This window comes from Theobroma umbraticum, unplaced genomic scaffold (assembly GCF_002168275.2).
Source record: "Theobroma umbraticum cultivar Fairchild unplaced genomic scaffold, ASM216827v3 scaffold_44.0, whole genome shotgun sequence".
NCBI lineage: Eukaryota > Viridiplantae > Streptophyta > Magnoliopsida > Malvales > Malvaceae > Theobroma > Theobroma umbraticum.
Window position 1 is genome coordinate 11,480,036 of NW_018397255.1, and position 20,917 is coordinate 11,500,952.

Consider the following 20,917-nt stretch of genomic DNA (forward strand, 5'->3'; position numbering starts at 1 on the left):
TTTTATATTATTAATGCTCAAGTTTGACTATTATATACTGATTTTTTTTAAAAACAAATTTGAATATAGTATGAGCAATTGAATATTAATCAAATTTGGATTTAAGATTAACGAATAGCTTACCCGTTATCATGATTAAGATATAAATAATTAAAATTTTAATAGAATTCAAATTTGAATATTTCAAAATTAAGGAATATGCTACCCACTGTAATTCTTATTTGTAAAACCAATTAATGAATATTCTACCGGCTGCATTTGTCATATGTAAAACTCATTTGTCTTGAAAATGATAAATGGGTCAATTCCCAAATACTTAGTCAACATCAATTTTTTTTTTCCTTTGCTTTGTTTTCACTTTTTGGTACATGGGATAACTAAACCAGTTTACCCCAAGTGACTAAAACCCTTGTATAGCCCTGTTATTTGTAATTGCATGATTAGCTGGTTACGAATTCAAAGTCATAAAAAGTAAAATCAATTCAATGATTGCCTCCCATATCCTTTCCTTTTCACCTCTCTTCCTCCTGGGATGAACATTTGCTTGATGAATCAACAGTAATAGCTAAAATAAGATTACAAAAACAGGGGAAAGTGAGATCTAGACATACTGACCCTGCCCGTTTGTTGGAATCAAGCTTCTTCAAATACATATTGCAATACATAATCAAATCGATGTCTCAATTTGGCACTCGATTTACAGTCTTTCTGGTGGATCATCTCAGCATCGTAAAGGTGAGATTTCAGCCCATTGAATGAAAAGAACTACATCACATGTAGAATTTTTCCAAGGAGAAAATCTCATGCAAAATTCTGAGCTAACATCCATATAGCTTACCTTCCTATATAAATGCATTTGAAACCGTTCACATCCTCGTTTGCCAGGCAAGGACTACTCAGAGGATAGCCAGGATTTGTAGCACCATAACATTGTTGACAACAATGGTAACTGGGGCATAAATGCTTAAAATGTTCTCGTGTTAGTTCCTATGTTTCTATTTATTTCATAATACTGTTAGTCATTATCAGAAAAGTATCTCTGAGTGTCAAATGGCCGGTTCCTGGAGTTTGTATCATAGCTGTTCAAGGATGTTCCTCCATTCATTGGTGCAAATGCTGCAAAATCCACGTACATCAGGACTCGACAAAAGGTACCATAATCCTTTCACATATTTTTAGCTATTAAAAAAAGAGAAAAGTAGGCAGAAAACAATCCATCTCAGATAATATTTGCATGTCATGCATAAATGAAATTCTCAAGCATTTTACATTGACATGCTTTGAAAATTTATTATTCTCTTTAACCATTTCTGGAAGTTAAGCTTCTGCAATGTTACAGATGAGTTCAGTGCATATGTGAATTTCATGGATATTATAGGCTCTGGTTTAGGCAGTAATGACATCAACTTTTCTATGACAACCTTGTAATGTATGGCTAAGCGTTCTAACGTTGCAGAAAATACAATAAAAGGATCCAAAATTTCAGCATATTAAAGATATAATTTCACACAGTAAGTGAAAATATTTGTAAATCACATTGTGCAATTTATTAGCTGGATGGCAGTGCATATTGATGAAAGGCCTTCCCATCATCATGATCAGTAATGTGCAGTCATAGCAAGAAATTTAGCTTAAGCATATCACTCTATATCAAACAACTGGCAAAGAGTTTAATGCATTTTTATCAGTTAAGAGTCACAGCAGTCCAAACCTTGACCTTGACAGGCCTAAAAACTCCTGTGAAAGAGCTTATCTCCAAAAGCTTATAGAGCAGGAGAGGGGTAAAACTTTGCAGAGTGTGGTAAATTTAATGAAGTAAAAATTTCAAATATCAGGTTGACATATAAAATTGAATTGAGAAACCATAGATTGCAAAAGCCAAGAATTATCAGTTTAAAACAGGTTGACCATTTGACCATTCAATGTTGGCATCATTATAGGAAGAGTTCACACTCAGCTCAGCTAAGTACAATGCTTCAACCAGTCTCTTTCAAACATTTGCTAAAGAGACTCAGCACTGGCAAGTAGTTTTAGGGGAAAAGGGGGATTCACTTTTGATCAGTTAAAATTTCAAAATCTAAAAACATAAAGCTTATCAGCTGTATATCAGCATATTGGCAACACAAATTCACATTTAACAAATGAACGATTCCCAAACACCTCGTTAGCATGATAGTTTCTTTAAAATGCCAAGGAAGTCAAGGACCCAAAATTAAACTTGTTTTTAAGTGAAATGAAAACAAATACATTTCCAAGCCTACCAGAGCTAAGTTATGAGATACTCAAGCTTAGTTCATTTAGCTAGTTAAGAACTTGGGCTAAGCTTTAGCGACCTCATTAACAAGCCAAGATACAAAATAGCTCAAATAACTATTGAATATATATTTAGTTGCTTTCTTCAACCAACATGGATGCCTTTCTGAAAATTGGGACCAAGGGATCTATTTAGAGGTGGTAATTGGGTAAGTAGTTTCTGGTCAGGGTCAGGTTTTTGTTGCTAGCTTTTAAGTCAATTCAAGTTGGGTTGTAGATGGTAAGATAGGTCTTTTGTGTTTGGATCAATGTTTGCTGCATTTTACTCTACTAGCATACAATCATCTGATTGGGGTTCAAACCATTTCATGTTTCAGGTCAGGGCCAGATTTTCAGGTAATTCCCTTCTCTATTAAATTCAGGTTCCTTCACATAGACTGGGCATGTTGATTGGGTCAATTCAGCTCTTGCCACCTCTAGATCTATCCAATAGAAGCAAGAGCAGAAAATAGAATTTTTTTTTTTTGTATAAAATGAAATTATCTTGAAAGAATCGAGCATACCTTTCTCTCTCATCCTTTTCTCTCTGTCATATTCAAACTTATCCCGAATTTGATTAACCTTCTCCAAGGTATCACATTGACTATTCCTCCCAAAGCCTTGGTCCTGCAGTCAGATTACATAATGCACAGTCGTATCAATCAGGAAGATATTACAAAAAAGAAATAAAAAGAGAAATTTCCAATACGCAACATGGGATGGCCAAGATTTCTTGAGATTGAGTTTTATTTCCTAAGTTATGCCACCAACTAGTCATTCTATCAAGATATGAAAAAAGTTATACCTTCATTAGATCAGCACGGCGCCTGCTCCTATAAAACAAAGCAAAAGGGTATATGATTAGCCATTTCTAATTGGTATCTTTAGTCAGACAAATTAATGCTGAACAGGCGATGAAAAGAAAAATAAGAATTACTAAACATAAAACCTACAAGATTTGGTGAGGCTCTTTATTGGTGTTCATTTTGGTCATAACTTGTGACACCAAATGAATAATCCTTAACCAAGAAATCCTACATTTACAATGCCAATGAAACTACTCTAATGATTTGTCTAAGTATCTTCTTTTTCATGATTAATAAACACAGCATAATGAAGAAACCAGCAAGGAGAAACCTGTAAGGATTAAAATCTTGATCGTCATCCTCGGCGGACTCGTAATTCGCATGATCTTTAGCAATTTTTTTTGAGTAACCCTCATCCCAAAACAACCTCTCCCAGTTCTCTCTAAGTTCATTGTACAATTCCATGTACCTTTTGCACCATGGCTCATGCTCCTTCAGTAACACCAAAAAAATAAATATTATTTGCTGCATTTTTTTCAGTTTATTATGCATAATAAGAATTGTTATTATTAGTGCTAACCGATTCCTTAATAACGAGGCGAGTGCGGCGCATGAACTGTTCCCTGAGCTGCTTTCGACGCTTGTTTGGGATGTTATCTCTGGGGATGACGAAGCGCTCACGCGGGGGAACGTGATCACCAATCTCGTGCATCTCGCCGTCCACGATCCACCACTCGGATTTATCTTCCGTTTTCTTGAAGGCGAATCCTGTGGCCTTGGACCGCCGCTTGGAGGAAGCGCCGTCGGTTCTAGCGAAGCGGAGTTGGTGGGTGGTGGAACGGAGGCATTGGGTTAGAGTATGGAGTCGCTTTGGGAGGGAGAGCATGGGTCTCCTGGGATAATAGATATTCTGCGGCTGTCTTCGCGATGTTAGCTCTTCTAGACTGGTACCGGCTCTGGCAACCCCCTTCCTTCCTTCTCTTTTTTTTTTTTTCCTCACATAATTTTAATATTGAGAAATATCATAGGCTAGTAGTAGTTTTAAAAGAAAAAAAATAAAAAATGAAACTATTTCTTCGTCGGTATAACTAATAAGTTATAACTTATATAAGATATGAAAATGTCAAGAAAATAGTTAAAATTTAAAAGTATAATGGATAAAATATTATGAGAGTTTTCATTCCACTTTGCATTTAATTTTTTTTATTTTAACCATTTTACTTGTTATTAAATTAATTAGGTTTTCATAGTTTAAAAATATGAAAATTCACTCGCACTAGAAAAACACCCCCTCTATAATGCTAGGATTGGTAATCAAATTTATATATACTTTTTTATCTTAACACCAAATATGGGCAAATAACTTATCCGACTGTTGGCTACGAGAACCAAATAAAGATCCAAGGTTTTAAGTTATACAAAATACACACTTTGATTGATGAACAATTGAATCGTAATTGAAAATAAATGATAGGGTGGATGAGCACTGAAGATAATGGCAAAATAACAAAAAAAATAAAGATTATAAAGTAAAAAGCATGAAATTAAGTGCATGTTTGATTTGTTTTTTTTTTCAATTTATTTGTTTTTTAAAAGTATAAATTAGGTCAAATAAGATTTTTGAAAAGCTCTTACAAAAATAACCTTTTTTAAAAAATAAAATTTAAAAAAATAGTTTAAAAAAAAGCTCTAGATAAGAGCTTTCTTTTTTCTTCTTTTAAAAATACGTTAATTTTTCAAGAAATATCCATTCTCTCAATCAACCTCTCTCTTCTCTCTGTCTATCTTTTGTTATCTCGTCTATGATAAAAAAATATGACATGGAAAGTAATAATATATTTTTAGATTTATTGGTTTACATTCACAAAACCTTCTCTGTGTCTATCTCTCACCATTAAACCATCGATCTACAAATCAAAAAGTACAGTATGGTAAACAATAACGAGTTCTTGGGTTTATGGGTGTTAAGTTTTTTTTAATGATTCAAGTTTGGTAAAACATGTCTTAGTATGTAACAAAGTGATTTATACCTTAGTATGTAACATTAGTAAGGAAAAATAAGCTTTGGCATGTAACATCCGATGGTGAAGTTTTGACTTTGGTATGTAACATATGATGCTAAAGCCTTGGTCTTAGCATGTAAATTTCATGTTGAAATTTTGGTGTTGTTTAATTTTTTTGAATATGACGTATAACAATACTATATTTTAAACATTTTTAAACATGTAACTTATTTGTATTTCAATACAACATAAACTCTTGGAGTTAAAGCATGTAACCATTTTTTTTTCAACTGTAATAATATTTTTTTGAACCTAATGTACAATAACAACATTTTTTAAATGTAATTTGGTTTCTATTTTTGTATTGCAATATGATATAAATTTTTGGAGTTAAACATTTTCATGATAGAGATAAAATTTAAGATCAAAAAAGAATTTGACATAAAAAGGAAAATGTATTGAAAAATTATTCAACGTCAATATTATTGTGAGGGTAAAATGGTTGGGATGAAATAGATTTGGATGAAAAGATATTATTCAACATCTTCAAATTTGGATAATTATCTTTTAGGTTACTTAATTTGTTACATTCCATATAATCATACAAAAAATTCAGCACTAAGTGTTACATGCCAAAATCAAAGCTTCAACACTAGATGTTACATGTTAAGGTTAAAGCTTCAGCACCATATATTACACAGCAAAGCTTCATTCTTATTACTAATGTCATATGCTAAAACATGAATCACTTTGTTATACGCTAAGACATGTTCTACCAAACTTGAATCACTAAAAAAACTTAACACTCATAAACTCAAGAATCTGTTGTTGCTCACCCTGCCATGTTTTTTGATCTGTAGTTCGACAATGAGATGACGAGAGATAGACAGAGAAAGAGTTTTGTGAATATAAACCAATAAACTCAAGAATATGTTGTTACCTTCCATATTATGCTCTTTAATCATATGATAAGATGACGAGAGATAGATAGAGAGATAATGATGGTGGTAAAATTAGAGAATGTTAGATGACGAGGGAGAAAAATGGAGAGCATAGAAAAATGGGGAGCAAAGCAGACGAATGGTGGGAGAGAAAATTTGAAAGCACTCGTACATGAAGAGGTTCATTAAGGGCAATTTTGTTTAAAATTTTTTTCTCTTAGCTAAAAATAATTAAAATTAAGAAAAATGTTATTTTTTAAAATACTCTATCTTTTAAGGGTTAAAAAAATCATCCCAAAAAAAAAACAAAAAACCCAACAAGTAAAATCTAAGATTTTTTTATTCTTACAAAGATTATGGGAAAGAAAAACTAAAAATTCAAAATTACATTCAGATATTATTTAAAGGTTTTCTCTTTTCTTCACCAAAAGATTTTAATGTCAAATACATCGTTTTTTCTTTTTTCTTATTTATTGGGGAATTGAAGCATTATGGTCTGATTGCTTGCTAGATCAATAAAAATCTAATACTATTACTACTATATAAATTTGAGAGTTGTTTCGTTGCTTTATAAATTTGTTTAATTTTAACATCTGAAATCGTATATAAACTTGAAACTGATTTGTTTCGCTTTAATTTATTAAGTGATTAAAGATGATATAAATACATTTTATAGTAATTTTAACCAAAATTAAAAATTATATAATTTATTTTACCAAATAGCTTACCAAACAACTTTAACTTAATTATAAAATTATTATTTTTTATAAGAGCTTTATAATAGCTTTTAAACTAAAAAAAACATTAAGCCAAACAAGCTCTAAAAAAGCATGCCAAATAAACTCACATATTACACTAGATGAATGAGTGGTTAAGAGAGAATTCATAACCCCAAGTGATATGAAGAGATGTATCTCACTTATTCTCAATTTTTGAATAACTTCTATAAAGTTTTTAGTTAAAACATAATGAATTTAAAGAAAATTAGTTTCTTAAATTTATATGGTTAGTAATGAATTATGAGAACTAGTATAACATATCATAAGTAGACACAAAATATGCTTTATGACATATCTGAGATATTTGATGAAATGATCGTATTACACTGAGAAGTTTATCACTGAAGGGTTTTATCAAATTCTTTAATTGATTCTTTAACATTTGAGTGATAATAATGTATTGGTAGATGCTGCATATTATTTACCAATATAAATCAATTATCAAATTGATATTTGATTATGATTTATATTTATTGTCAATATGTTAAAAGTCTAATAGATCACTCATATTAAGTGACATGATTGAGATTAAATAAGAATAATTAATTAAGTTGGACATAATTAAAACAAACCAAAATATAATGAAAAAATTAATTAAGGTGGCGTTTAGTACTTTACAATGCAATGTGATTACAGGTAATGTGATTGCAAGCAATGTTATTGCATGGAAAATAACATTACAGTGTTTGGTATACAAGCAAAATAATGATTAAAATGCAGAGAAGATAATATTGCAGCGTTTGGTTTACAAGTATTTTGGTAAGAATGTAATGTTAATTTTTAAAATTACCCTTAATTATTAAAATATAAATTTAATATATTTATATTTTTTATTATTAATTTTTATATAATATCATCTCTTAAATATATTTTTAATGTCATATATTTTATTTTTATTTATTATTATAATCTTATATATTTTATTTTCATTTCTTTAATATAATTTTTTATATTATATATTTTAGTTTAATTTATTTTACCTATATTATATAAATTTTAGTTTTTTATATTTTATTTTATTTTAATTTTTGATTCTTATATTATATATTTTGTTTTAATAATTTTTATTTTAATTATAACATTATAAAATATTTTTAATAATGTAATAAAGTTGAAGGGTAAAAATGTTTTTAAGAATATTGCATAGTGCAATGTAATGTGATTGCATTGGTTTTAGATTGCAATCACATTACATCATTTGACTGTAATGTAATTGCATTGTAACTTACATTGCAGTGTTTGTTTTGCAACAGACCACTGCAATATAATTTAATTGGACACATTACAGGTAATGTGCTCTCACTTCTCTCATATCAAACGTCACCTAAATTCACAATGATTTAATTAAATAAAAAAATAACTGTTGTATCTAAGATTACAATTTAGTTTGGCTTAATAAATATGTTCTGTTAGTCAACTAAAATTCTAAACCTTTAGTCGTTTCATAAAAATAAAAACAGAAAAGTAATTTTCTTTATCTTATAGAAAAAAGATTCAAAATTTTTGATTTTTTTATTTTAGAAACAAAACTTGTTAGCACAAGTAAAAATCTTACTTTTTGATAAAGTCTTATTTAATCATTATATGAATTATTATTAAAAGTTAAATATTTGAGTGGTTGAAGATTTAACAAATCTTAAAAGTGAAAAATTAAAGATTTCGACTATATGATTTCGTATTGATTTGTTCCATTTTCGAGTTACTTGTTTTAACATAAGTTTTTTTTATATTTAATTGATTTTTAATTATGATATTTAGAGTAAAGTATGTAATTTTTAAAATTATGAATATTTATAATTTATTTAAAAAATATATAAAAATATAAATATTAATTTATAAAATTTAATTATTTTTTATCAAAATTTAATTTTTTAATTGTTATAATATTATATTTTTAATTTTTTATTTTTTTTTACTTGAAAATGAAATCGAATTCCAACAGCAATGACAACTTTACCATGAAAAAGAAAAGAAGAAATCACAATGATGAGGACACGTCAGCAAATCCACATGTCTGAACTTAGTAGAATTAGAAAAAAATACCCGGCATTTCTTTTTTTGTTTTTGGAGTGAAAATATTCGGGAGTTTGATTAGACAAGAACCGCCGATCTCCAGGCACCAGGAAATCCAGCGGTTCTCACAAAGTTTGTCATTGGAAGTAAAAAAAATAAAAAAGCACACTGGCACTTGCTTCCCGCCCCTAAAAATATATTCCTACTTATTCAGTTGACAAAAATCGCTAAAGTAAAAACCGGTTGGAAGCAAAAAAAATGTGCGGGAGAGCCCGTTGTACTCTTCGCGCCGATGACATCCCCAGAGCTTCCCATCGCAACGACGGCCCCGTCCGCCATGTTCACATGGACCGGTAAAATTAAGCTGTTCGACTTTTTCTTTTATCCTCCCTACTTCTCGTGCATGTATTTATTTATTTTTATTTTTATTTTTTTTATATTTGGAGAGGGGATTTAAACCTTACTCTTAGGCAGGGATAGTACATGGGCCAAATGTTCGGGTGTAATATATTTATTTATTTATTTTTGCTGATTTTGGATTTTGATTTTAATTTTAAAACCATATAGGTACCGTCCATCGTATAACGTTGGCCCGGGAATGAATTTCCCGGTTGTTCGACGGGACGATGGATCTAATGGCGATGGAGGAGTCGTTCTTCACTGCATGAAATGGGGATTAATTCCTAGTTTTACTAAGAAAACCGATAAGCCTGACTTTTACAAGATGGTAATCTTCTGATTAATTCCGTTTTGAATCTGTTGGCAGCATTCATGTTATTTATTCTTTGTTTGGCTTTGTTGTTTTTGATTTTGCTATTTACTTTTACACACAAAAGTAAAAACAAATAATGCATTTCTATTTAATACTAGCAAATAATATATCCGAGGAATTAAATTTAAAATTGCACTTTTAGAAATGACAAAATACTTGATTTTCTTTGATATGAAAATGAAACAATTATGTTTTGAAAGCAATGCTTTATTTTAGCAATTTATTCATTTTTAATCAAATATGATTTTGATTTGTAGGTTTTGCTTTTACATTTTAGTAACTTTGAAGAAGTAAATAACAAATAGTTAAAACAAGTAACAAAAGTAAACCAAACAAAGCCTTAGAGGCATGTTAGCAAAATCTTTAGTTGCTTTTTTACATTATAGAGTTATTACTGTAGCTTCTTACTTCATTTTGCTTGTAAAATCCCATCATGGTTCCTAATTTTTTGTAGCTTAAATTTAAAATCTGCATTTATATACCTTCTGTATATGCATTTCAAGGAGACTATGAATATCCAATGTTGTAAAACTATTTGACGTAACATGGATTACAAATTCACAGTTCAATGCTCGGTCTGAGTCAGTATGTGAAAAGGCTTCTTTTCGGCGTCTACTCCCTAAAAGCCGGTGCCTAGTAGCAGTTGAAGGGTATGGATGGTACATTGATCTATTTACTAAAAATCACATGTTCTCTCTGGCTCTCTGCACTTATTCTTATGCTTTATGAAATCAAATTTCAAAGCCCTCTGATTTGTTTATGAAGATGCTATAGCTGAAGCCTACTATTGCAACCAGTATTGAAGCAATATTTCTGTGGAGTGCACCCACACTCAAATCGAGAATCATGACCCTATCTTGAAGCATTGCATGTCTGTTTCTTTTTATGTCTTCTGTTGGCTTATGGATAAGAGCAAACTGCAGGTTCACTAACCTTGTTAGAAATCTTATTAATTGGTTCGGGTGGTTGTTTTCTAGGCTGAGAATAGCTTAGTTTAATTTGAATTTTTGCCTCTTGTAAGACGATATAAATCAAAACTTATTTCAATAGGAAATTGGACCTTCCAGGTTGACTTTATCCTGTTGCTGGTTGTGTCCTTTTTTTTGGCAGACTGTTTGTGCCTTATTGAAGTTTGATTTGTGCTGTTTTTTGTCATCATTTTGTAGAAGTCTCTGCCCTCATATTTGTCTAGTTTTCCTTACTAGAAGTGCTTACCATTTGATTGTGTCATTTATCTCCACAAGCATTGTTTGTATATTCAGATTCTATGAGTGGAAGAAAGATGGCTCGAAAAAGCAGCCTTACTACATTCATTTCAAAGATGGTAGGCCTCTAGTGTTTGCTGCTCTTTATGACTGTTGGGAGAATTCAGAAGGTGAAGTGCTCTTTTAAATGTCCTTGGAATTAATTTTAGGCCGTTTGCTTTCAGTACCTGATTTTTCTCCCCCCATTTGTTTAACTTGGTAATAATTTTATTGGTCCTCTGCTTTATTCATTCACTTCAGACAATTATTTATATTTGTGTTGTACCACATTTAGATTTTCTTTGGGTCAAAATTTATTCTTTGATGACATAAGATACCTCTTCTTCTAGGATACAAGCTGTGATAATTTTTTCTTTTATTATTATTCATTTAGGTCGATTACAGTGGTGTATTTGTTCTTGCAGGTGAGAAACTTTACACCTTCACTATACTTACAACTGCCTCCTCATCAGCTTTTCTGTGGCTGCATGGTAAGTCATGCTTCTTTGAATTTGTGTTGTGCTTACTAATGATATGGGCCTAAAAAGAGCACAATAGTGCATTCTGATCCATGTGCCAACTCCTTGTAATGAGAAAACCCTTAGTTTGTTGGTTTTGTTTGTTTGTTTCAGAATATAATAATGTTCCTAAAGCCTGATGGTTACAGGCTTTGTTTCATTTGAACAAGATCAACAGTCCACTTTTACAAATAAAATTTAAGACACATGGTTGTGGCATAGTGAACTTTGAAGTCAAATAAAGGTGAAAAAAGAAAAGCGGAAAAGGAGTAACTGGTTGATAACCAAAGCATCATTGGCTTTTACTCAATTTTTTCCAAACCAATATATAAACATCAATGTAGATCTTAATGTAAAGGGGTTCTTGTGAAAGAGGAACCATTAGGGGGTTCTTGTGGAAGAGTAAGCATTAAGGTTGCTTCCAGAAGAGGTACTGTTAGGGGTCCTGGAAAAGGTAAAGTTAGGGTTTCTTTCTATAGAGATACCATTGGGAGTCCTTTTGAAAGCGGTAGTGTTGGGAGTTATTCCGAAAGAGGTAGTGTTGGAGTCCTTTCGGAAGGGCAAAGGCAGCATTGTAAACAAGTTAAACAGGATGTACAAATATCCATGAATTACAAATTCTTTCAAGTATTGCTAACATATTCAGTTAATGTTTCTTTGTAGACAGGATGCCTGTAATTTTGGGTGACAAGGAATCAACAGATACATGGCTAAATGGTACCAAAATTGATACGCTGCTTAAGCCATATGAAAATTCAGATTTGGTAAGATAAGAGCTTTATCATCAATGTGAGAAATTAATGGGATACATCTGCCTTTACGTATCTTGAATGATAACGAGGTTCTAATTGATTTTCTTGGATGCTAAAATTTATCTTTCAGGTTTGGTATCCAGTGACCTCTGCAATTGGTAAGCTGTCTTTTGAAGGACCAGAGTGTGTCAAGGAGGTAGGGCAAATAGGATATTATGTAATGTAGTATCTTATTCTAGCAGATTCGGCTAGTCCAGATTCTAGGTCTAGATACACCATATATAGGGAATTTTCTGAATCTCCTTGGTCACAGGGATCATGTTCAACAGTAGGTAAGGTTTAGCCAGTAACTTTGCATATGTCGTGATTCCTTACTTTGTTTGATTGACTGGTTCTGCTTAGCCTGGCTGAGAAATTACTTGAGTGAAAAATTTTTCCAAAGTTGCATTCGGGGGTTAACTCCTCATTTTGGGTTTAATTCCAAGGAATCCAATAATCACTTCTTCAACTGTGTTGGTAGGTACCATTGAAGACACAGGAAAAGAATCTGATTTCAAAGTTTTTCTCAACAAGGGAGGTTAAGAAGGAACAAGAATCGAACATGGAGAAAAGTTTGTGTGATGAATCTGTCAAAACAAATTTGCTGAAGAACTTGAAGGAGGAGTGGAATAGTCCAGAAGACAAAGAAATTCCATCCTTGGCTTCAAAGGGGGACAATGATTCAAAATCTAGTGTTCTTGCCCCAACTTGTGAGGACGTCAGGAAGTGCCAAACAAAGAGGGACTATGAGGAGTTTTCAGCTGATATAAAGCCAGCTAAAGATGAAATTGAAATAGGTCCTGCCAGGAAAAAGGGAAACATCAAGGGTGATGCTGGTAAGCAACCAACGCTATTTGCATACTTTGGCAAAAAATAGTTTGTTCCACTGGAATGCATTTGCATGGGTCAAGGAATAGGTTCACCGTATGGAAACTGCCTGTTTATAGAGGCAGTGCAGGTTGTATTTTGGAGGCCGGGTAGGATCTACGTGTAGGATTTTGTGGCAAATGCTAGTCTGCATTTTGCAATTGTAGTTTAGAGCTCTTTGGGTGGCACATTTTGAACACCTTGTTTGGTGGGAAGAGACTCAGTTGTACTTGTATGGATTTAGGATCCATGTATATGATTATGAATAGTTCCTTTAAAAAGAAATCAGAACCTTACTAACTTCCTTCTCAGATTTTTCATGTGAGAATTATCTTATACATCGAACAGTTTGCAGGGGACAATCCTGCCTGAAATAACTTATCGTTACTGGTAACATTCTTTATCTCTCTATCTTCATTTCTGGGATTACAATTAACTCAGGTAATCTGCCCAAAATAATCAACACGTTGATAACATCTAGGCTGATCAAACAGTCAAAAGTAATACAAGAATGTCTCCAGGTGGATTGGTATCGAAGTTCCTCATGCTATTTGAAAGGATTACTAATCTTTTAATTCTCCAGTGTCTGTTCTGTTTTGTACGGACAACATAACTACTACAAATTGTCAGTATCTTCGGCACATCCACATTCATTTTCATCAAAGCAAGTTATTGTTCAATATAATTGTCAACCTAATGCTTAACCTTGCTGACTGAACCTAATGCTTAACCTTGCTGACTGAACCTAATGCTTAACCCTGCTGGCTGAAGGTTCCAACTAATTACGCTAATTGTTCCTTCAGGAGAAGAAGATTAAGATTGCTCAACAATGAGAAGTCCTAACAGTATTCAACAAAATCAAAGAACTGCATTCCCAGCCTTGATATTGGATACAATTTTAAAAGATCCCATAGCAGTGGACTAAAAGTATTCAGCAGTAGCTCCTTGGCAGGGCAGTGATCAATTCAGTAGCTAAAGAATTACATGTTTCAGTAGTGCGAATCCAAATGTATTTAGCTGTTGTAAAAACTAAAATTAGCACGGTCTAATGACATTCACATCATAGTGCATCACATTTCATTTTGGATGGAATAGATGGAAACCATAGGCAAGTTAACTTAGTTTTCAAGGTTTACACGTACTTTGAGATTATACACTAGTTTCATCAGGAATTGGCTTTTAATTCAGATATGCTATAAAACCTTAAAATATTTCCACATTTCCATCACAGAAATCAAAAATACTTTTCTTCTGACAATCCTAGAGTTCAATGATAGGATTTTATAGCATTCCTCTATATAAATTCATTAAAACAACAGAGAAAACAGAGCAGTGTATTAGTAACATCTAATATCTCAGATAAAGCAGCCAAGATTTTTATATCTGAACCAAATTCATGCACTACAAAATAATACCACAACACAAACAAGAACAAAATTTTTTTTAATAAATTCAATACAAAAGTTCACACTAAAAACTACCTTGAATTATCATTTCTTACTCACTCTCCTTGCGGCACAAGCAATCAATGCATTCCTCTGCTGTTATTCAGAATCGACCCGAGAGTCCCCAACACCGCAAAAGCCAGAAGTGGACTAACATCCAAGGTTGCGAAAATGGGCGGAATTATATTCCTAAACAGATTCAAATAAGGATCACAAAGATCCCTAATAGCCGAAAGTGGCTGCCTGTCCCAAGGGATGTTAGGGAACCAACTGAGCAAAACCCTAACCATCAAAACCCCACTGTATATATCAAGCCACTTTGCTAAACCCGCGGCCACCACCGTCAACGGCGTGTTCAGGTATCCACTTGGGCGGTCCTTTAAGGAAGCGAAGAAGAGCGGTCCCACAGTGGAAAAAGGGTGAGGGTTCTGGGAGGTTGTTTTGAGAGCAAAATTTTGGACCATCTTGGTGAAGATAATGGTGGCGGAGAGGGCTATGGAGAAAAGGGTTTTGAGGGTTCGAGTTGAATCGCTGAGTCGGGACTGAGCCGGGATTTGGGGTGGTCTGCAGGGTATTGCTCGGGAAGGAGAGCCGGAAGCTAAAAGGGTAAACTTGGGGTGTTTTTGGTTGGAGTTTACGGGTTTAATGGAGAGAGAGAGGGGAAGGGAGTTGGTTTTGGAGGCGAAGATTGGGGAAATAGGGTTTCGTGGAGGGAGGTAGACTGAAGCTCGGAGAAGGAGCGTCTGGCTGAGTAACGACATGCTTGCAAATGTTTGTGTTGTTTGGTTTGTTTTGTTTTGTTTTTTTCTCGGGAAACAAACGTTCAGAGAGAGTAGGGTTTGGAGTTATGATGGAGAAAAGTGGATTGAACTACCAGACAGGTACGTTATCCATATATACTGAGTCGACTCTCGAGTTAGGAAGCTTTGGTTTTCCGTTGTTCTTAATTGGATAATCGGACTGGCAAACAGAAAACTCAAAAACTCACGAGCCCATTAATATAGCAGCCCAAAGAGATAAAGCCCAGTTGGGACAGAGTTCTTTTTTTCAAGCATTTAGGTGATGAACAGTGAATACTTAGTAATGATTAATTAAAATGATTAATTAAAAAATGATATAGATGTTTAATATTCCTACTTCTTATCCATGGGAAATTAAGTGACTTGGTTAATACCATTTTAAAAGGTACTCTGTCATTGGAAGGGAAAAATCAAATTATTATGCATTTTGCATTAAATGATATATTAAAAGTGATATTACGTCGATAAAATATGAATGATAATGAATATTAACAGATATCCTCAGTTGCATGCGTAATTAATTTGTTAGATGATGAGCACTTGGATTCTGGCGCTGCACCCTCATTATTTCCAATTGAAGCTGGAGGTTTTTATAGCCAAGAGGGGTTGGCACCGGAAAAGGAACAAAGTCCAAGTTTGGAACCAAGTAATGAGATGAGCAAGCTTCCTACAGCTAGCTCCCAATTCTTTTAAGGTAAAATCCAACCTACTTTTGAGCTCCACCATCGTTTTAGGCTGAATTGCTCAATCAACATACATACATTAAATTTGAAAGGGGACCAAAACCAAAACAGTGAGAGGGAGGAAGAATTTCAGTTTCTGTGTAAAGCATTTGGAAGAATCTTCAATCTTCAGCACCATAATTTAGTCAATATTGGCACAATTAGATTTACTTGTTACCGAGATCATATAAAGAGAGTTATGTAGGCTTAAGTACATCTTAACAGAAGAAAAGAAAACTAAAACCAAAGGAAAGAAGAAAAGGAAAGTATCCAATTAACATCAACATAAGGGAAACAATTGAGGGCGTAAGAAGGGCAAGTACATATAATAAGCCTGTTATCCACTTTCCCTTGGGCGTGATTTCCATGATGACTCTTCAGCATTCTCAGAGGCCCTACCATGACCCCCCATTGAACAACTGGACGTGACCCTAGGCAGAACCCTCGCCTTAGCCTTATTCCCCAGCCGTATGGTGCTTCTCCTCCTTCTCCGCAGCCGCCTGCGCCCCTGCACCAGCCAACCAGCACTGTTGAATTGGAAACATTGATATGGTCATGGAACCTCTCTTCAGCATCCTAAAAAATGGTTGTGCTAAGTGTTTAAGCCAATTAGCATCTTAATTCTTATATAGTGACTGTAAAGATGAAGCGAGGTTTTGTTAATCATGAAGGTCATAATGGCAGCAATTATAACAATCATGATGCTCAGGGCCTGATGCTCAAAGAGGCTGAATAAAAAATTGTCTTCCGGAAGGATTTCATTCTATTCTTTTTCTTTTGAGGCTTGTGGTAGTCATGATTACAACAGATGGGGGTTCCTCATCTAGCTTCAAATAAGTTCAAAGAAAACTAGTTGGTGAGAGGTATCAATCACCAAGGAATCCAATTATGCCTCATCACACGTTTGTCCATGGAAAAAGAAGGAAAGGGCCTCCTAACAGTTTTTATTCTTTAGTTTCCTTTTTGTTGTACTCTCACTTACTCCATTCTGTTTCCAGTTAATGTTTGTAAATTCACTGCAACTTTATCACTTTTTCTAGTTGGGCTTCTTCCTTGGGGAGTGGGCTTTAGATGATTATGGATCACCACAGCAGCGAACTATCTGATCCTGTTGCCAATGCCTGTCTGTATATTTGAAACCCGGACTTGTTCACTTACTGGACCCTTGAACAGTTGAGTTCTACGTAGGTCATTTTCTTGTCACTAGATTTTCATATTGACGTGAGAAAATAAGATAAGAACATCTGGGAAATTACCAAACACGCTCAAGACACAAACTTACTTCATTCTCAACCTTTCAAGAAATTTAATTTCATGGACAAGCGGTGAAAATCTTAGTTTTATATACACAAGACATGTTACGACACAGATCAACAATGACAATTTGATTTGATAAAATTTATTCAAAAGGAAACAAGGCCCTGACCTGTTTGTTAATTTTCTTTTGATAATACAGATACTCCACACAGAAGATGGCAGGGCTAGGGGTGTGCATAGGTCGGTTCGGGTCGGTTTTCGGTCGGTTTTGACTAAAAACCGATCAAAAATTTTTGAGATATAACCGACCGAACCGCCATGGTATAAAGTCGGTTTCGTCAGGTCGGTGTGGGGGAGGAAATTTATGGACTTGAGTGGGGGGGGGGGGGGGCGGAATTGGGACTCGTGGGAGGGGGGCCAGGGGAATCGGGACTCGTGGGAGGGGACTCTTGGGAGGGGGCCGGGGGAATCGGATCGCTCGTGGGAGGGGCCCGGGGGGAATCAGGTCTGCTGGGGCCGGGGGTAGTCTGGAGTTGAGACTAGTGAGGGGGGTCGGTGGGAGAATCAGTGAGTCAGGAGAGATTGGGAGGGGGATTTTGTTAGGTCGGCGGGTTGGGAGGAGAATTAGCCAATTAGGGTCAACATCGAGTCGGGGGCCTCGGGGGGTCGGTTGGGGAAGTACTAGAGTGCTGTGCTGCTTGCTGCTGTCGGGGCAGCCGGGCGGAACCCATGGGTCACCTTGAATAGTTCGATTTTTCGATCGGTTCGAGGGAGAAGGATTCCCCGACAACCGAACCGATCAGCCGACAAGGCCAATCGGTTCACACCGACGGTTGCAAAAACAGCGGTCGGTTGGGCGGTTCCAACCGACCGTTGCCCTCTCCTAAGCAGGGCTGGGCCTGGGAGCCTGATACTACAGTATCAGATTTCACGTTGGCAAGTGCTGCCTCAGCTCTCTCTCTCTGAGAGGAGATTCTTGACCAACAACTCATATCCATAATAGATTCTGCCTTAATCTATAAATTTGTTTTGTGGATATGGGGTAGTAATATAATTCTGGATTTTCATTTTTTCCAAATGTACTGCTAAACAGGGCGTAAGGAAAAGATTTTCCTCCATTTCACACCTTTAAGAGACATGGCTTTCACTTGATGCCTACCCTTGAGAAACCCAGCCACATATTACGACAGCGTGGATACCAAATGCTTTCCAACTAGCAAATATGTAGACATAGAATCATATAAAGCTTATCTCCGTTTTCGTTTTCTCCAATTCCCCAATAAGAAATTGATCTTGCGTGAAAGTGGAGAAGTGTTGTTTGATGTGACATGTTTGTTTGTATTCATTCAGTTTGAGCACTTTTGCGGAAAAAATCCGGTAGAGGATTGCTGCGACTTTTCATGGCATGGAATCACCATGTATCTTTAGTTAATAGTATTGATCATCAATTCATCATCAAGGAGTACTTGCTAGTAAACATTCATTGGGGGCTTTGGCTTGCTTAGGCAACAAATAGTCAAATATCGACTCACCCCTGTTGAGAAAACACTAGAAGGCTCTTCAAGCATATGTTTAAAGTGAGTAACTCTCATTCAAACCCTTTGGAAAAAGGCACTTAAAACACACTTCTAAGCCTATCCACGGAAAGGCATATTGGCCATCCATTCAAAAGGAGTGTAAAGTTTTATGGGCTCAAAAAGAGTTGTCAGCAGGCAATTACCCACTCCATTCTTTCTTAAATCCCTTGGATTAATTTAGATAAAAGAAAGGGAAAAGAAGGAAAATTCACTCTGCCTGGTTACTGGCATGATTGGTTTCCTACCGTCTTCTAACTCTCAAATACAATAGGAAATAAGATTAAGAAGAGTACAGTAACCCCCAAACAGCAGATCTGGGAAAGGCAAACCTTTTTTTATCATATCTCAGTACATATGCATATATCTGTCAGAAGGATCCGATTCAGCTGCTGAAACAGTAACAGATTCTATAGGAACAAATGCCAAACATACCACCCATAGTTGTCCGCATGGAATGAAACTCCTCTTAGCTCTCTATTCTAGCTGAGACCTACTGATAGTCATCCAAAACCCTACGACATGCACCTAAAGCAGCACCTATCTGTGAGTAAAATATAAAATAAACTGAAGAAAGTAACATATGGCTGGTTCAGGGAGCTTTTGGATGAGCATCAACCAGTCTCTGCAGTGCCATTATTGTTGTTGGTGTAGTTCTTTGAGGCCGGGTACTTTATAGCATTAAGTTCAACTTTGCGCAGAGCAGCTTTCCCCAGATCAATGCCACAAATATCAGAGAGCCTGACAAGGTAGAGTAGAACATCGGAAAGCTCTTCCCCAAGGTGCACTTTCTCCTCTTCTTTCCAATCAGGCAATCCTTTTGGGACCTCTCCTTTCCACTGAAATATCTCAGAGAGTTCTCCTACTTCACCCACCTATACGATTCATCACAAATATCCAAAAATACAAAAGTTACTTTCTACCAGGTTTAGCCGTTACAATGAACTAGAATCATTAATCTTTTGAAGCATGTTTAATTACTATCGGTTTATGAATATGATAGGAAAAGTAAGAGCAAGAAAAAGGTTATGATTTCCTGGTATACACAACAAAAAAGGGGAAGCCTGTTTGCACTTTGCAGAGACAGTTAGTCAAGTTTGACCCTGTGCAAGACAACATTCACAAGACAAGTTAAAAGGCGAAAACCCTAACTTGGAAATCAAGAAAAGTACTAGTAATGAGGAGGAAACAGAAATGGCCCACTTGCAAAGTTGCATCCAAGTTTTGTGTTTTAAGGAGCACGGGATAACGATAAAGTAAATAATATTTCTTCTAATCCAACTGGTTTAAGCTGTATTTTGTTTGGTCAATCCTCCACAACATAGAAAATGGAAGACATTAGTACAACAACAAAAATAATATATTGGTAGTATCTGACCTTCCATCTTTCTTGGGTCATAGAAATCATAGAGATATGTTATCAGGAATCTACCTAATATCCAGAGACAGAACTTTACAAACCATAACAGAACGATAAGGAAAACCAGAGAAAAATATATAGACAGAAAGAGTAATCCTCATGATGTTTTTCTCGGGATAGACTATACAGAGATACACATACCAGGGCCAAAAGGAGATTTCTAGGGCTGTGAAACTGATCCCAGTCTCTTTCCTTGGCAAAGTTGGCCATTTTCTGCTTGAGAAGATCAAGACTCACACTTTGATCAACTTCCTGAACTCCGGTCATCTTTCTAGTACCTTTGGCTAGATGGACAGGGAAAAGATGCTAACGGGAGAAATGATAGACTGATGAATATTGAGAAAGAGAGACAGAGAGAAATATAGAGAGACAACCATATATAAAAAGGAGGATGGGGAGAGACCGGAAAACAAAGGGATGTTCAATTGTGGAAAGTAGTAATTGAATTTAATTCTTTACCTTGTCTGTACTCTTAATTTGGTAAATAGGCTGGTGTACAGGTACATTTGTACTCGGACAACGTACAAATACGGCTAATTAAGCAGGGAAGGAGAGGCTGCAGCTACATCCTTACACGCTATTTTCAGTCCATAAAGCCACGTGTTCGTATCCCACATGGATTCTCGCCTCGATCCTTGGGCACCGTCGTGTCTTTGTAGGGACCACATGTTCT

The 20,917-nt window shown here is 34.9% G+C and overlaps 5 protein-coding genes across 5 annotated transcripts; 1 reads left to right on the forward strand and 4 right to left on the reverse strand.

Moving 5' to 3' along the window:
* Positions 1-539: 539 nt before the first annotated feature.
* LOC110409096 (uncharacterized) lies at positions 540-4,123 on the reverse strand. The gene is made up of 5 exons (XM_021418334.2): positions 3,679-4,123; positions 3,430-3,590; positions 3,098-3,125; positions 2,817-2,919; positions 540-1,116 (listed from the first exon to the last, which is right to left on the reverse strand). The coding sequence occupies exons 1-5, from the start codon at positions 3,982-3,984 to the stop codon at positions 1,016-1,018; spliced, it is 699 nt and encodes a 232-aa protein (XP_021274009.1). The 5' UTR covers positions 3,985-4,123; the 3' UTR covers positions 540-1,015.
* A 4,805-nt stretch (positions 4,124-8,928) lies between these two features.
* On the forward strand, positions 8,929-13,322 carry LOC110409210 (embryonic stem cell-specific 5-hydroxymethylcytosine-binding protein). Its single transcript, XM_021418482.2, has 8 exons — positions 8,929-9,187; positions 9,402-9,561; positions 10,171-10,256; positions 10,869-10,981; positions 11,276-11,341; positions 12,032-12,132; positions 12,251-12,316; positions 12,641-13,322. Exons 1-8 carry the CDS (start codon positions 9,093-9,095, stop codon positions 13,034-13,036), a joined length of 1,083 nt encoding a protein of 360 aa, XP_021274157.1. The 5' UTR covers positions 8,929-9,092; the 3' UTR covers positions 13,037-13,322.
* A 1,057-nt stretch (positions 13,323-14,379) lies between these two features.
* Positions 14,380-15,343, reverse strand: YLMG1-1 (YGGT family protein). The gene has a single exon (XM_021418644.2). It carries the CDS (start codon positions 15,230-15,232, stop codon positions 14,552-14,554), a length of 681 nt encoding a protein of 226 aa, XP_021274319.1. The 5' UTR covers positions 15,233-15,343; the 3' UTR covers positions 14,380-14,551.
* Positions 15,344-16,273: 930 nt separating this feature from the next.
* On the reverse strand, positions 16,274-16,568 carry LOC149527656 (uncharacterized). The gene is given in 6 exon segments (XM_089782502.1): positions 16,274-16,330; positions 16,332-16,368; positions 16,370-16,444; positions 16,446-16,503; positions 16,506-16,529; positions 16,532-16,568. Coding segments are annotated over 6 exon segments (288 nt in total).
* A 2,375-nt stretch (positions 16,569-18,943) lies between these two features.
* On the reverse strand, positions 18,944-20,635 carry LOC110409506 (uncharacterized). The gene is made up of 2 exons (XM_089782413.1): positions 20,386-20,635; positions 18,944-19,699 (listed from the first exon to the last, which is right to left on the reverse strand). Exons 1-2 carry the CDS (start codon positions 20,509-20,511, stop codon positions 19,439-19,441), a joined length of 387 nt encoding a protein of 128 aa, XP_089638539.1. The 5' UTR covers positions 20,512-20,635; the 3' UTR covers positions 18,944-19,438.
* Positions 20,636-20,917: the final 282 nt, after the last annotated feature.

Excerpts from the sequence above, each read along its gene's own strand:
- LOC110409096 (XM_021418334.2), bottom strand. The coding sequence starts at position 3,984 with ATGCTCTCCCTCCCAAAGCGACTCCATACTCTAACCCAATGCCTCCGT. Across the intron at positions 3,591-3,678 it reads GCCTCGTTATTAAGGAATCG|GAGCATGAGCCATGGTGCAA; the intron begins GTTAGCACTAAT and ends GTGTTACTGAAG. Across the intron at positions 2,920-3,097 it reads GCCGTGCTGATCTAATGAAG|GACCAAGGCTTTGGGAGGAA; the intron begins GTATAACTTTTT and ends ATCTGACTGCAG.
- LOC110409506 (XM_089782413.1), bottom strand. The coding sequence starts at position 20,511 with ATGACCGGAGTTCAGGAAGTTGATCAAAGTGTGAGTCTTGATCTTCTC. Across the intron at positions 19,700-20,385 it reads GAAATCTCCTTTTGGCCCTG|GTGGGTGAAGTAGGAGAACT; the intron begins GTATGTGTATCT and ends TGAATCGTATAG.
- YLMG1-1 (XM_021418644.2), bottom strand. The coding sequence starts at position 15,232 with ATGTCGTTACTCAGCCAGACGCTCCTTCTCCGAGCTTCAGTCTACCTC.
- LOC110409210 (XM_021418482.2), top strand. The coding sequence starts at position 9,093 with ATGTGCGGGAGAGCCCGTTGTACTCTTCGCGCCGATGACATCCCCAGA. Across the intron at positions 10,257-10,868 it reads TGCCTAGTAGCAGTTGAAGG|ATTCTATGAGTGGAAGAAAG; the intron begins GTATGGATGGTA and ends TTGTATATTCAG. Across the intron at positions 10,982-11,275 it reads CTGTTGGGAGAATTCAGAAG|GTGAGAAACTTTACACCTTC; the intron begins GTGAAGTGCTCT and ends TTGTTCTTGCAG.